Source organism: Gopherus flavomarginatus, chromosome 6, assembly GCF_025201925.1.
Source record: "Gopherus flavomarginatus isolate rGopFla2 chromosome 6, rGopFla2.mat.asm, whole genome shotgun sequence".
NCBI lineage: Eukaryota > Metazoa > Chordata > Testudines > Testudinidae > Gopherus > Gopherus flavomarginatus.
The window spans coordinates 128,594,252-128,610,291 of NC_066622.1; the positions used below are offsets into that span (position 1 = coordinate 128,594,252).

General features: G+C 43.2%; 1 protein-coding gene across 4 annotated transcripts in view; it reads right to left on the reverse strand.

Moving 5' to 3' along the window:
• Window positions 1–995: 995 nt before the first annotated feature.
• The window catches only part of PLEKHS1 (pleckstrin homology domain containing S1), a 29,741-nt gene continuing 14,696 nt past the window's right edge, over window positions 996–16,040 (reverse strand). For 3 of the 4 annotated variants that reach the window (XM_050959027.1, XM_050959024.1, XM_050959025.1), the window contains 7 exons: window positions 13,412–13,522; window positions 11,841–11,944; window positions 10,301–10,510; window positions 8,916–9,017; window positions 6,071–6,206; window positions 4,292–4,360; window positions 996–2,501 (listed from right to left, as the gene is read on the reverse strand). In XM_050959027.1, coding sequence (XP_050814984.1) covers window positions 4,292–4,360; window positions 6,071–6,206; window positions 8,916–9,017; window positions 10,301–10,510; window positions 11,841–11,944; window positions 13,412–13,522 — 732 coding nt within the window. In that variant the 3' untranslated portion in view covers window positions 996–2,501. The remainder of the gene's footprint in view (window positions 2,502–4,291; window positions 4,361–6,070; window positions 6,207–8,915; window positions 9,018–10,300; window positions 10,511–11,840; window positions 11,945–13,411; window positions 13,523–16,040) is intronic. The other variant, XM_050959026.1, reaches the window with a different exon arrangement.

Consider the following 16,040-nt stretch of genomic DNA (forward strand, 5'->3'; position numbering starts at 1 on the left):
AGGATTCAGGGGGCCTGGGGCAAAGTCAGGGATCCCCTTCCATAATAAAAAGTTGCAATACTATAGAATACTATATTCTCAGGGAGGGCCCCTGCAAGGCCCGGGGCCTGGGGCAAATTGCCCCACTTGCCCCCACCTCCCGGGCGGCCTTGCCTCTGTGTCCTCTGGGACAAGCCATTAGGAGGTGTTCCCAGCTGGTGTGTCTCATGGCCCAGGAAGTGCCAAGAACAGTTATGAGCCAGGGTCTGTGTTATACATTAGACTTTGTGCCTCTCTTTCCCCTCTCCCCCACCCTTCACAATACGGGCTTGTCAATTTGGAGAAGTCCCTTCCCACAACCATCCTCTGTTCAGTGAGCTCCTCTTCGCTCTGACCAATTGTAGGTTCTCCCCTCCCCCAACAGTGACTTTACCATAAAAACCGTGGAGCGATACAAAGGTCACAGCCAATATCTGAGATTTAAAAAGAAAAAAAGTGGCCAGTAAAGTGTGTGCCATGGGAACATGGAAATTAACCGTCAGTTATTCACCCTCTTACAGGCATCTGTTGCATTAGATTACAGGAAATCATAGTACAATAAATGTGCAGCCTGTTAATGTTTTAACTAACCACGTCAATTAATGCTCCAACCTCCCTTCCTCCTTGCTGCCGTAGCCGATGAGCCCAGTTTTGCAGATGCTGACACACCTAGAGAGTTGCTAGATATTATGGCAGACACTGGCCCTGGCACCAAGCAGGTTAGCTTTAGGCACTGGCAGTGTGAGCTGATTTTGGCACTCCTGCAGGATTGCCATGGCTTTAGGCAGGCAGCTTTCTCAAAGCTGGCAGAGCATCTGCTGCTAACTACCTCAGTTTCTGGGGTCATGTGGCCTTAAGCACTGCATCAGAAGTTTGCTGCTTTTAAAAAAAACCCAATCAAGGTAGCTCTAAACTTACACCAGGCTGGCTAGGACAACACACAGTAGAACGTAATGGCTACAAAGGCACATACATCATTCATACAACATATTATATTTTATATAACACCTCTTAGATAAAAAGAGAAGGGCAGTGGTTCAGCTGTGCACAGCTCAGACAACTTTAAAATTAACCTAAAAGTGATCTAAAATTAATACATCTAGACCTAAGAATAGCACAAGTCTAAAGTCATTGCCTTTGGGCCTTCCATTGCTAGAAGGGAGTGTTGGGTCATAATGGGAGGTGGGTGAGTATCTCCCATTCCCATTAGTATAATGCTGCTGTTCCCAGAAGGGCCATGAGATATTGAATATTTAAGCCATGATGCTTGTAGGTCTAGAAAAGTTGTTATCGGACCTGGGTTTATATTGCCCATCCAGGGCATTGGGCAGGTGTAATTCTGGGAAATGATATATGTGGGGGGAAGAAAGCAATACTTCTGTGGCAAGTCCATTTTTGTTTAAAGGGGGGAGGTGTCTGAAACCCCAGAATGCAATGTTAGAGCGAGTTCCGCTACGATAATTTTGGGCAAATGATGCAGTCATAGGAATGTGTTAAATTGCATCACATCCCTGTGGAACATAGCCCATGTCCCTCTAATTCATCACATGGCTCTCACCTCTGTGTTTCATAGATGGAATACATCTGCATCACAAATAAAATCACATCATGTAACTTTCACTGTAATGCACATCTACAGTATATACAATCTGACATAAAAGCAAGCAGCAACTGACAATCACTTGGTAGCACCTTGGTTCTGACTTGCAAAAGTGGGAAATAAATTCCATATTTTCTGAAATACAGATGAACATGCAGTGCTAGACAAATCTACCAAAACTTCATGTTGCCATAGAAACAACACTATTGCCATAATAGTGAGAGCTGTAACAGAGAGAGAGAGTGCATGGTTCATTTTCTGCTTCAGTGGATGTATGCAAACTTCTCTGCAGTAGTGTTTTTCCAATGACAACTACAGACAGATTATATACCCATTAATGCCTCGCTTCATGAACATTTGCTCCAGGAAATGGCAGGAAATTACTTCCAACCCCATTTCTACCTCCTTTATTCCTCCCTAACTGAGGAAAGGAAGTTAATTCTTTGTACTGCAATTCAGTGACATGTGACCATTATCAAGGCTGGAAGATTGTCCTGAAGGCTGATTTATCTGCAAAACCAGAGAAGACTCCAATCCCAATTTGGTAGAAAGTGATCACATCCAAAGCCATCTTAGCCATGAAAAAAAAACAGTCCTCCGATCAAGTAACGGCATTGTTGCGGCACCACTGATCTTGGTCAAAAAAGACAATTTAAAGAGAAGTGGCCCCAGAACCACTTTGAATGAATGGAAGTTCTTCAGGTAGATGTTGTCCTTTTCCTTCTACCTTCAGTGTCACAGTTGATGCCTTCCAAATAGGACCCATATCTCCCTATGTGTTTATACGGAGCACAACACAATGAGGCATCTGAGTGCAAATGGAATAGAAATATTAAATCATGATCCTTCCATCTTCAGGAATATGCACATGGCAACCACTTATCTACAAAACAGAAAAGAGAGAGGCTTGAAACCCTTCACAGATTGATCTGAGCAGAAATGAAGTGAAGTCATTGTATAAACATCATTAATCATTATGATTGGCTTCACTGATACTGTTGCCATCCTGTTCTAGTTGACATAATAAATTTGACCTACTCTCAGGGAGACCATGGCAAGCAAGGCGTTTCCTGCTTTGTTATAAGACTCTTTTGAATCCGTATATGTTATAACAGAACATGATCACCCTTGTTTCGGTAAGCAGAAGTCCCTACAGCATAGGACAAGGTCTGCTTTTAGCGTGCATTAGAGGGCACTGCTACAGAGGTTTCCGTATCAAGAAGAGTGATACTTTTGTGTGGAGACCATTGCAAATCAGGCATATTTGCAAGATAGCAGGAGTTTGTGTAACTTCAGTCTCTTGTACTGCAGCTGCACATAGCCGGGAATATTGATGTGAGATATCCTTTGTTGGGGAAACAGATAAATCCCTGCTCAGGAAATTCCACTATGATGTGCCCTCTTTTCCTTTATACTGCACGTATAAAGGAACGTAGGACTTTGTGAAGGCAACAGGCTGCTACTGCTTAGCTATAGAACTGAGCTGCTCCAGTTTTCCCAGCCTGAATCCTGACCTGGCTTAGTTCATACTCCACTGCCATTCATCCTTCACTCCTCTGCACTAACTGCCAACTCAAGTGTCAAGCAATGGTGATGGTGACTCTTGTGATGTAGCGATAAAAAGTATGTCTCTCTCAGACAGCTTGGCAACCTGGGGAAACCCTCAGATTAAAGTCTGTTCACACACGAGCCAATGTTCATGGCTCCTTATGCTTCATTGCATGGCAACTCACAGGAACCCTCACTGCTTTCCTGATCAGTGTGTTTTCTGCTCTGAGTGGTGACTCTTCCAGTATAGGCTGAACATCTGTCCCCAACCCCCCCGTATTCATCTGAAGCCTGGTGCACCTCGTACTGAAGCCCAATAGGTTGGATCAGGCTCCCATCTCCCAACCAAGTCTACTGTCCAGGACCTCCTGATGTCTTTTTTGTGGCTGTAACATGAGGGGCCCCAATCAAAACCCTGCATCCACAGAGCATTCTACTGCTGAGGCACCTGTCCAATGTTAGCCTCCTGCCTTCCGAGAGCAGGACCCAAGGGAAAATGTGGCTATGTTCCAAAGGCAATTTCCCCCCTCTCCCACTTCCCTCTCATGCTCATAACTGATGAATGAGTTTAATGGGCAAACAAAGGTGAGTCCAGATTATGCAGTACACAGGCTTAGATATCAGGATTTGACTTTCAGGTTTGCTACAGCTATTCTGTTTGATTTCACAGTGAACAGTCATCTGCCCAAAATATTTCACTGGGACTTTAAATGGCAAATCAAATCCAAACAGTCACTTCTTACTCTTTGTAAAGCCGCACATAACAGCGACAGCTCTGAATGGGGAAGACTATTTGGAAGGATTGTGTGCTACTAAATATGAAAGCACTATTTCTTTATCACGTTATCCCTTTCCCCTACCCTTTGTCTGCATGTCTGTTTAAGCACTGTGGGGCAGGGACTATACACCTGTTTGTACAATCTCTGCACAATGGGGTTTCTATGCATGACTACAATAAATTGATTAATAAAAAAATAGATTTGTTTTTCTTCCTACACAAACTCAAGCCTCGCCTGGTGTAAAATAAACGTGCATTGCTTAGGAACAGTGAATTACATTACTGCTAGGGTGGAAAGAAACAACCTCTTTTGTGTTAATAGGTGCCATTAAAATGGTGGCACTTACCTAGGAACATGAGCATCCTTTAATATGGAAAATGTCTGAATCTGGGATCCGACGGACAGTAAGTTTCACCTTTAAAAAAACAAACCAAAACACACACACAAGGCTCACCTTGTTATAGCTCAGTAAATCCACATCTAATAAAATATCACTGCTTCCCCCAGCCTCCCTCCTGCCACCCCTCATCTAAATATCCTCATCTATTAACAGTGTTATTTGTATTGTCTCTTGGTATCTGAGACAGGCTTTCTATTGCTCAGGCTACGCAGGCATTGGGTGACCTCAGCAGATCCAAACATAAAGGTGCCCGAATGAGGGGCGGAGATCACGAGTGCCAAGATTGCAGCCCAGCTGAGACTAGGGTAACCAGATGTCCTGATTTTATAGGGACAGTCCCAGTATTTGGGGCTTTGTCTTATATAGGTGCCTATTACTCCCCACCCCGGTTTTTCACACTTGCTGTCTGGTCACCCTAGCTGAGAGAAATGTAGCTCTCCACATGGGACCCAATGTATATCGATGCTATGTATTATGAGGGCCTACTCAGACTTCAAGCCCTCTACCAGAAGGTGATGAGTGCTGAACAGGGAGTTATGCCCAGTGGTTAGAGAAGGGGAGTCAGGATTCCTAGGTTCTCTTCCCAACATTCTGAGTGTGAGTAAAACATCCTGTGGATTGAACACTTCAAGCAACCTCCTACATACCCAATAAACAGGTATTTCCTTAACGTGAGAAGCCAACAGCCTAAAGGCTTGCAACCAAAAGATACTGAGCACCTGTAACATCCATTGACTGACTGCATGAGATTTGTAGCTGCTCTGCATCTCAAGAATAACAGTGTGGACATTTTGGCCCTTCCATTCCATGGGAATCTAGGGTGTTATTGCAAATTGGTACAGAGTGGGATTTTGGTGTTGATGCTACTGATGATTTCCTCCTATGCCCGGAGCCCAGACAGCCGTGGTTGTGGTGGGTTTTGTGTTCACAACCACCTTTTGTGCAAGTGGTCTCAGCAGCAGCCTCTCTCCCTGTCTGAGGCTCCTGATCAGAAATGATTTTTCTGTTGCTTATAACTTCATTAGCATCCAACCAATTAAAAAAAAGTTCAATAGACTTTTGGCACGTAAATAGCCCTCAGCACGCAAGTTCCAAAGCTGAATGATTTTGAGCTATTTGCTTGGCAGGAAACTGGGGTAAAGGGTGAGTATAAACCCTTGCAGAGCTCAAAAATGGCAAATAGAAGTTTGCTCTGATTTTTTTTTCCCTCAAAGAAATTCCCCATTTGGGACAGAGCATGCATGGAAAACATCAGTCCCAAGTGTGACCTATGGGAAGTTATCAGTGAGTGAAAACACAAGGTTAGAAGTTAAAATATTCTGCAACCTCAACTATACAGATATGTACCTTTATACGATGGAGTGGGTGCCATGCATAGACTGCCAAGAAAGGGTTAACTCTCAGTGGACGTCTGCCTTTTATGAAAGGTGTAATGATTTCTTGCCAGCACTGCTGTGTCATGCATTTGGATCTCTTCCTGGCCATAGTCACAGCCTTTGGAATCCTGCCCCAGGCTAATGATGGTGATCAGAATCTATTTAGATGTTGCTAGGGACCAAGAAATGTGAGGGAACACAGCTAGTCTCAGCTACTCTGCATAGTTCCTCAGGACAAGAGTGAGCTCCTGAAACTCTAAGGCTTGGATTGGCAGAAGCCCTTGCGAGGTCATAATCAGACCCTCAAATCTATGTCTCTTTTTTCCTGACCGATACCATTAGGGCTTACCTCCTTTCTCCTGGACCTGCTGACAAACAAGGAAACCTCATCAATGCTTTGTGTGCGCAGGTCATTCACAGCCACTATGTGATCCCCGTGGTGAAATATACAGCCTAAGCGGTAGGGACCCTTCCAATGCGAGACACTAGGGAGGTGGAAGAAGAGACAAAGAGCATGAATGGGATTGTTTAGGCCCACAGTCCAAACACAAATGACAGGTCTGTTTCACTCCAGCTGTGCTGCGTGGCCCTGCACCAAAATGGGAAGTGGCATACAGATTAAAAGGGATAATTGCTTTTTGGCCTGATCCTTGGTTTTAACCAAATGGCTTCATCCATTCCAACCAGTACTTCCAAACGGGATCTGATTACAGGTCATACAGCATTGTCATCCCTTAATCTAACAGGTCTGGGTTGGGGAGAGTCCCCAGGTGGTGAGGGGATTTACCCTGTTTGGTTCTGTACAGTGTGGGGACAAACCCTCTGCTGATGGAACTACACTGCCTTGGATGCAGAGAAGTTAGCCCTTCATTTACCTGAGTGGCTCTTTCCAGACCATCTTTGCAGCCCAGACTGAACTAAAAGTTGGCATCTGAACAGCAGGATTAGAGCTTTGTCGCTGCTCCTGTAAAGGATGCATCAAAACTCTGCCTCCAACTACCCTAGTGACAATTTCAGTAGACACCCTGAGAATCCTTCAGCTGGCCTCTCTTTGCTGCTGATCTCTCCCGGCTTCTCCTGGAGGATTAGCAGCCTGGGAGCCTGCTGACCGCTCAGTCTGATGCTCTGTTCCAAAACTGTTGCCAGCTGAAACCAGCCAAATGCTTTCAGTATGAATTCACATTAGAGTTGCCCTGGGTGTTTAGCTCCAGATCCAAGTTTTGCAGCTGGGCCCTATCTCTGATTCTTTTGTGGTATTTCCTGCTCTCGCTGATAGGGGCTGAAAAGGTATTTCCTCCAGACTCACAGTGCCGCTGATTAGTGTGGTACATCAAAGCCGCGGTGAGAGCCAGTCTTACCGCTGAGCAGCAATGAAAGAGCAAGAGGCGGCACAACAGGGGGCAAGGATGAGACACTGAACTAATCTTCCACGCAGTCTGTCCTTTACCTTCTCCTCTTTCCTCTCTCCTACTTTATTGATACTGAAGATCTAGGGAGAGAACTGACTTCCACACTGCCTACTTACACTGTACCGCTGCTGGGAGAACTGATACCCTCCAGCCCCCAACATCCAAGAGTGACAATGTCTGGCTACTGGATGGACTATTCCCAGGGCTGAAAATGGTTAGCAAATCCCTGGCGGCCAGCAGGTCTATACTGGGACTCCCACTCAGGTCAGCCTCTCTGAAACAACTCAGTAGGACTTTGCACTTACAGTCTGCATTTAACCCGAAGCTCTCTGCCAACGCTTCTTATTTAAACCACACCACAGCTATGTGAGATAGCTTTGCTCATCTGTGCATAGTACTAGTAACTGCGGTGCAGAGAGCTGAAGTGAATCAGCCTTTCATCTGGGAGTAGAATCCAAGAATCCTGCCTCCTAGGCCCTTGCTCCAAATACGAGCCCATAATCTTTTTGATGCTTTGAACAATCAAAGCACACTCCCCAACCCCCAAAGATTATCACGTCTTCACACAAAACCTCTTCTTGATTAGTGGTAGCCTTGGGTCGGAATCGGATACTTTGTGCATGCCACTGAATTTTCCTGCGTTGTGGCATCCCCATAATATGGGGATGATAACTTGTCCAACTGTACAAAATGCTGGGAGATTTTTGGTAGAAAAGCTTTTTTTATTGGTATTTAATAAGACAAACTCCTCCTGGCCATATGGACTCATAGATTTTAAGGACCAAACGGACCATCATCATAAACTAGTCTGACCTCCTGCACATCACAGGCTAAAGAACCTCACCTACCCCCCTCCTGTAACAAACCTGTAACCTCTGGCTGAGTTACTGAAGTCCTCAGATCATGGTTTAAATACTTCAGGTTACAGAGAATCCACCATTTACTCTAGTTTAAACCAGCAAGTGATCTACAGAGGAAGGTGAAAACCCTCCAGGGTCTCTGCCAATCTGACTTAGGGGAAAAATTCCTTCCTGGCCCCAAATATGGCAATGAGTTAGACCCTGAACACATGGGCAAGATCCACCAGTCAGATACCTGGGGAAAAATTCTCTGTAGTAAGTCAGAGACTGCCTCATCTTCAGACATTGGGGATTTTTGCTGCTAGCAGTTACAGATGGGCCACATGCCATTGTAGGCAATCTCATCATACTGTCTCCTGAGTCTTGAAATAAGTTACGTTTTTTTGCCTACACCGCTCCCCTTGGAAGTCTGTTCCAGAACGTCATTCCTCTGATGCTTAGAAACCTTCATCTAATTTCAAGCCTACACTTGTTGATGGCCAGTTTATATCCATTTGTTCTTGTGTTAGCTTTGGCACTTAACTTAAATAACTCCTCTCCCTCTCTGGTATTTATCCCTCTGATATATTTATAGAAAGCAATCATATTTCCCCTCAGCCTTCTCTCGGTTAGGCTAAACAAGCCAAGCTCCTTGAGTCTCCTCTTGTAAGGTAGGTTTTCCATTCCTCTGATCCTCCTAGTAGACTTTCTCTGCCCCTGTTCCACTGAGAGTCACATAAACACAAGTCAATTTACCATATGCATGAAGGACAACTGACAATTATGCCATTCATGCTGATGTTAGAAGAATAGCCTTTAGGTTAATGCTTTCCCACTGGCTACTACACCCTGCCTGACACACAAGAAATACCTAGCTCTTATATAGTGCTTGACAGGCTTTTACATCTGGACAAGTACCCACCACCATAAGATTTAAAGGCCCTACCATATTTGTCCTGCTGCTTCAATAAGTGTTAGATTACTGGTGACATCAGCATGAGGGATGCAAATATCCACCTCTTGTAGTTGGCTGTCATCTGTGACATTACTGTAAGATAGGATGTTGTAGACAAGTCAGACTCTACCAATCAGACAACTGAAGCACATACTCACTAATGATAGGAAGCTGAGATGGAAAACATCATTCAGGTCATCTAATCTATCTGTGCCTTCCTTCCTCACTCTCGTGAAAGTTCATTATTGTTTTCTACAGTCTGTCCTTCAGGGCATTATCCAGCCTACTGTTAAATATTGCAGGTGCTGGATTTGCCAGCATTTCTCTTGGAGAATATTCTGCTCCATCAGATCCAGAGCCGGTGCAACCATTTAGGCGACCGCCTAGGGCGCTAGGATTTGGAGGGAGCCATTTTCTTTGGCAGCGACCGCGGTGGCCAGATCTTCGGCCGCCCTGGTCACTGCTGGCATTTAGGCAGAGGGAGCTGGGGCAGGGGAGCGCGGGGAGGGCTGCCTGCAGCAATTAAGGGGGGGGCAGCATGCAGGGGAACTCCCTGCCCCACCTCCTCCCTGAGCACACCGTGGCTGCTTCACTTCTCCCGCCTCCCAGGCTTGCGGCGTCAATCATCTTAGGGCGGAAGGGGGGAGCTGCCGTGGCGGGGCTGGAAGGGCTCAGTGTGGGGGCACGGAGGGGGGAGGGCGCGAGGTAGAAGATTTGCCTAGGGCGCGAAACATCCTTGCTCTGGCCCTGATCAGATCTCACCATTAAGAAGCTTGCCCAAGGTCTAGATGATGAGGAAGCTGTGGCCATTATTTATTTGTAACACAGTACCACCTTTCCGCTTGGAGGAGATAGGTTAAAATAGGAGGTTTAATAGGCAGACTCTTCTGGCCCTGATCCTGAAAGGCAGTTAGATGCTTAACTCGCATTGATTTCAATGCTTAAACAACTTCTAATGCTTTTACTGCTGTTTTCTGCTAGAAATCACACTCTTCACTATCTTGCAAGAGACAAGGAAGTAGATAAAAAACTTCTAATAGTGCATATTAAAAAAATAAATATACCACCAGTAAACTCTTTCCAAACACGACCAGGGCCTTAATCCCCTTTCTCATCCCAAAACAGATCTTTAAGAGCAACAGCACCTATTCTTAAAGGTGTTATGCAGTATGTTTGGCTTTGACCTGGCCATCGCAAATTCAAAGCTCACGGTTCTTATATTCATCCATTTCTGGTTTGTGTGATATTGACTAGAACAAGGAAGAATGCTGCTATCAAGTAATTTAAGTCCATAATAGCTCTCTCAAAGATCCAGGTCTAATAGAATCCTCTTTAAAAGTAATTACTTTACATATTTCAGCCCAAAACATCCTTACTTGATTATTATAGATAACTGAACCACTGATAATGACGATACATTTGGCTTTCTCTCCTGGGTTAGCTGCTTATTGGTACTGCTTTGCGTGAGCTGTTGTTGGTTTCCATCTGCCTCGCAGTTTCTTAAATCTATGCTATTTTCTTGACTTCTGGGAAGGGTCAGGAATTCATCACTTCTGCATGTGGGCTGGAGTTTCTCTTCAGGCAGCCTAATGAATAAGAATGCTCATAAAAAATGCACTGGGTTGGCATGTCAAGTCACGGTTACTCTTGTTGTGTTTGAAGTTGTGTCAAACAGATGTCAGTGAGGCAAAGAATAACAAGTTCTTGTAGCGAATTGAATGGCCAAAATTACAGATAAATCAACTAAACTGGCCTCCTAAAAATGGAGCATAAAAACCAAAACACTTACAATATTGAAAGAATATTTATTAAAAATGAAAACTATTCCAAGCAACATGGTTTAACAAGGAAAAGGAGTATAGATTGTTGGCACTGCAATATACTGGCTTGTGTGAGAATGCATAATTGACCTCTACTGGATAGAATGTGTCAGACCTGCTCAAATGCTTGTCCGATTATTCGTTGTGCTTTCTAGTGGCTGGAGGCCTGAAAAGAGGTGTAATTAGTACCAACGGTTAATTGAGAGATCATTTAACTCAAATGGGACAGGCTTGTGATTTGGAGTACAAGGTCTTGATTCTATTCCCAGTTCCACATATAACATTAATATAACATTAACATTAAATAATATTGTAATTGTAATCGTATATATGGGTGAGCATGCACTACTGTCTTCCATTGGATAGAATCAGAATTGTTCATCTGTGAGTCTCAAGTATTAATGACTAACAGCCAATGGAAATTCTCCTATAACTCAAGAGTTAGGGGCCCAATATTTTGGAACTGGAGAATCTGACTTCTATGCTGTTGTCACTGAAGTTCTTAGTGGCCACCCTCTGGTGCATAGTGAAAGCTGTGATGTTTCTATGTGACCATGGATTAATACTCTGCACTTCAGTAGTGTCTTTCATGTGACAATGCTGATGCATATTGCAAACATCAAGCCATAGAGCACATCTATAAAGTAAGTAGTATTAGACCCATTTTATACGTAGGAAAATTGAGGTACAGAGAGGTGACTTGTCCAAGATTACCCAGAGAGATAGTGTCATACCAGGAAACAGTTCTTTTTTAACAACTACTGTACATAACACTGCCTGCTATAATGAGTGTCTGGCTTTGGTGTCTGTGAATGCACGTGGCTGCAGATGTTACATTGTTTAGCCCAGAAAAACCATCAGTCAACTTCTTACAGAGTCACATTTTATTCTGGGTAAGCCTGTCAGGATGCCATAATGTATGAATTTGTGAAGCGACCTTGAATTTCACTCTGGTAAACTCCCTGCATAGCCCAAAAAAGGCCTCTCTGAAACAGGCTGCGCTCTGTAGATTTCCTCATATAGACAGCAGGAATGCTCTGACCATATAGTTACATTGCATTGATTTTTTTAAATACTAAAAGAAAGTGCTACCTACAGAGGTTTCATTGACACATACAACTTCCTGCAGAGATGATCCTCATTCTCCATTGGGTTGTGTGATTGAACCGGGGGATCAGACTTAGATAGCTCACTTTCCAGCTGTTGAAAATGAAAAACAACATGGCAGGTGTCAGGGTTCCCTCCCCACTCTGAACTCTGGGGTACAGATGTGGAGACCTGCATGAAAGACCCCTTAAGCTTATATTCCACTAGCTTAGGTTAAAAACCTCCCCCAGGCACAAATTCCTTGCCCTAGAATGGTATCACTGCCACCACCAAGTAAGTTAGACAAAGATTCAGACAAAGGACCATGTGGAGTTCCTGTTTCCCCAAAATATCCCCCCAAGCTGCTTCACCCCATTTCCTGGGGAGGCTTGAGAATAATATACCAACCAAATAGGTAACCAAGGTGAGCAGAGACCAGACCCTTGGGTTTTTAGAACACTAAAAACCAATCAGATTCTTAAAAATAGAACTTTATTATAAAGAAAAAAGTAGAAGAAGCACCTCTGTAAAATCAGGATGAAACATAATTTTACAGGGTAATAAGATTTAAAACACAGAGGATTCCCTTCTAGGCAAAACTTTAAAGTTACCAAAACAAAACAACAACAAAAAAACAACAACCAGGAATAAACCTCCCTCTTAGCATAGGGAAAATTCACAAGCTAAAACAAAAGATAATCTAACGCATTTCCTTGCTATTACTTACTATTTCTGTAATATTAGAAGTATCATTTCAATAGGAGCTGGATTACTTGCTTGGTCTCTCTCTTTGTCACAAAGAGAACCATACACAGAGCACAAAAGCAAAAACTTTCCCCCACAGATCTGAAAGTATCTTCTCCCCTTATTGGTCCTTTTGGTCAGGTGCCAACCAGGTTATTTGAGCTTCTTAACCCTTTACAGGTAAGGAGGGATTTTATGCTACCCTTAGCTGTATGTTCAAGACAGGGGGTAAACATTTTCTCTCTTCATCCACCAAGGAGGCCCCTTGGCTTCTTTATGTAGTGTCCATTTGTGCTGTATTGTGCTAATGCAGCTCAGCCAAACCTCAATTAACCAAAATACCCAGCTAATCCAAGCTTAGATGCATTCCTTCCCAAACCAGTGTGCACTACATTGTTCTTCTCTCCCATCTTAACTTCCTGCTAGCCAATGATTTGGGAGTTTGGTTCTTGAGCAACCTTGTTACCACTGAATATTCTCTTGGAGCAGGATCAACAGAGAAACCTACCTGATGTACCTATCTCATAGAACTGGAAGGGACCTCAAAAGGTCATCACGTCCAGTCCCCTGCCTTCACTAGCAGGACCAAGTACTGTCCCAGTTGTTGTTTTTTTTTGTCCCAGATCTGTAAGTGGCCCCCTCAAGGATTGAACTCACAACCTTGGGTTTAGCAGGCCAGTGCTCAAACCACTGAGTTATCCCTCCAGCTAAAATTTTTTTTTTTGCCTTCACTAGCAGGACCAAGTACTGGCTTCGCCCCAGATCCCTAAGTGGTCCCCTCAAGGACTGAGCTCACAATCCTGGGTTTAGTAGGCCAATGCTATCCCTCAGGCTTACCTGTGCTAGAATGCTGCTTGGAGAAGCATAATAGTCTTCCTCTTCTGCTCTGGTGTTCTCATCTGAGTCCAACAGCAGCTGATTTATGCTGGTCTTTTCAGAATTGTTATTCTGTGTAAAAAAAAATGCTTCGATGTTTAATAGGACATTACAATCTCTACATCGGACATCTTCTTTCCATTTACTTGGACAAATCCATTGGGAAGGGTTGTGGGAAGACTTGCTCTTCAAAGGTAGAAATAATATCACCATGCATCTGACTTCTAAACAAGGCTTCTGTCTTTGTGCTCAGTCATACACTCAATCAGCTGCAGGTGCAACGCTGTGAGTATTAATGTTAAGTATCAGAGGGTAGCCGTGTTAGTCTGGATCTGTAAAAGCAGCAAAGAGTCCTGTGGCACCTTATAGACTAACAGACGTTTTGGAGCATGAGCTTTTGTGGGTGAATACCCACTTCCTCAGATGCATGCACTGTAAGATAGGATGTTAATTAATTAAATTAAATTAATGTTATTTACCCTAGAGATCTAAATAGCTGATTTGTGGATGCAGTGTTTGTATCTGCCATTGACTGCCCTTGCAAATGACTGCATATGCAAAACCAGCTGCTGTGTTAAAAAATCAGGTCTAATGGTCAAAAATGTACACATGATGTTGTGTCACTTGTGCACACCAGGGCCCAAATCCTCAAAGTTATTCAGATGCTTAACCCCCTTGACCACAATGGGGGTTAGGTGCCTAAGTATCTTTGAGGATCTGTATCAGGGTTCTTTGCTATAGACCCAGTCCTGATGTGCTCACTTAAACAAACACCCTCACTGAAATCTAGAACTGGCTGAAAAATGTCAACTTTTTTCAATGAAAAGGAGAAATTATTCATTTTTGATCCCCACTATTAAAAGCAATGGGACTCTTGTCTGAAAATAGAGTGAATTATTGGCTAGACAGCAGTTTGAGCTATTGACTTGCAAAGCTCAGTGGGTTGGAAGCTATGCCTGACTATCTGAGAGTAGAAATTGAGCCCAGTATATGCTGGGTGCTTTGCTTTGCCCTCAGTAGGAGCTAGCACAGCATGGTTCTTCATAAAGACCAGGAGTATTTGACACGTCTTGGAGGAACAAGTCACTTCTTCAAGCTAAATTCTCCATCATTACATTCCCTCTCATTCATTGATTTGATTGTCCTGCAGAGTATAATTAATATTTAGCTTCTTCTCAGTAAACCTCTCCATGCCATGTTTGATGCATTCCTTCTTTATCTCTCTCTTACTTCTTCCAATAAATTGGAACTTCTGGCAATAAATTTTAAAGCTACTAAATGTGCCACCAAATATATTATTGTTTTCAAGATAAAGTAAACTAATTATCTTCTGTCTTACAGGGAAAAGGAGGAAATTGGCATCGAATAGAAATGAGGAATGACCAATTGATTTTTTGTGTGCCTTGTGGGTAGCCACTGATTAAAACACAAAGGGTGGCACTTATTGGAGTCTAGAGTCAATACAGGTCCAAGAATGTTCCCATAAAAGCCAATGGGAGCAAAGATGGGACTCTACGCTCCTGATCCAAGGTTCACTGAAGCCAGTGGAGACAGACCCCCCCTTGACTTCAGTGAACTGTCAATCAGGCCCCAAATGAACAAGGTGTCTAGGGCTTGATTCTGTAGGGTGCTGAACATTCCCATGAGATGCTGAGGTCTCTCAGCTTCTGCTGACTTCAGTGAGAGTTGAGTGCTTGTCACTAGAGTTGGCTGGGAATTTTTCAACTAACCATTTTTTTTGGTCAAATGCTGACTTGTCAAAACTGAAACAGTTCATGCAAGATGGGTCCTTTTTGACTAATTTCTCAGTTCAAAACATGTTTTGGAAAAGAAAACAACAGTTTTGAAACTGTCAGTTGTATTTTGGACATTTTTTAAGTGAAAAATTCCAGTTTTTTGGTTCAAAACAACTTTTTGTTTCAAAATTTAAACTAATTATTGTTTAACTTAAAAAAAATCACAAAATGGAACATTTAAAAAAAGTCAAAATTGAAACATTTTGATTGAGCTAAACAGAATCTTCTGGGGATCATTGATTCATGAAAAATAAGGTGGTTCCTTTTTCGTTTCGTTTTTTTTTCTTACTTTTTGCCCTGATTGGAATGGGGAATCTCTTTTGAAATCTCAAATTTTTCTGGGATGGGAAAACTATTTCCTTCCTAGCTCTACTCCTTCCAGGATTGAGCCCTAAATTACACCAACACATGCATATCTAAGTTCTCTCTTGCCAAACAAATGGAATAATCTTATTTGGCATTATCACAGATTCAGGACAAAAATGGAGTGCAGAGGATATACTGCAGCAGTGCTGGATTTCAAAAGGCATTTGATATAGGCCCTGATTCAGCCACGTGCTTAATCACACGCCTAACTTTAAGCACGTGAGTAACGTGATTAACTTCAGTGAGAGTATTCTTAAATCTAGGCATGAGTTGAGTACAGTACTTTGTTGAGTCCAGACCATAGTGGCACATCATAAAACTAGGAAGAAATTGGATAAGTACCACACAGATTAAAAATAGCATAAAGTGGGATGTGAAACTGGTTGAATAGTGATCAGTGGGGAAATTTCCACTACATGCATCCAACC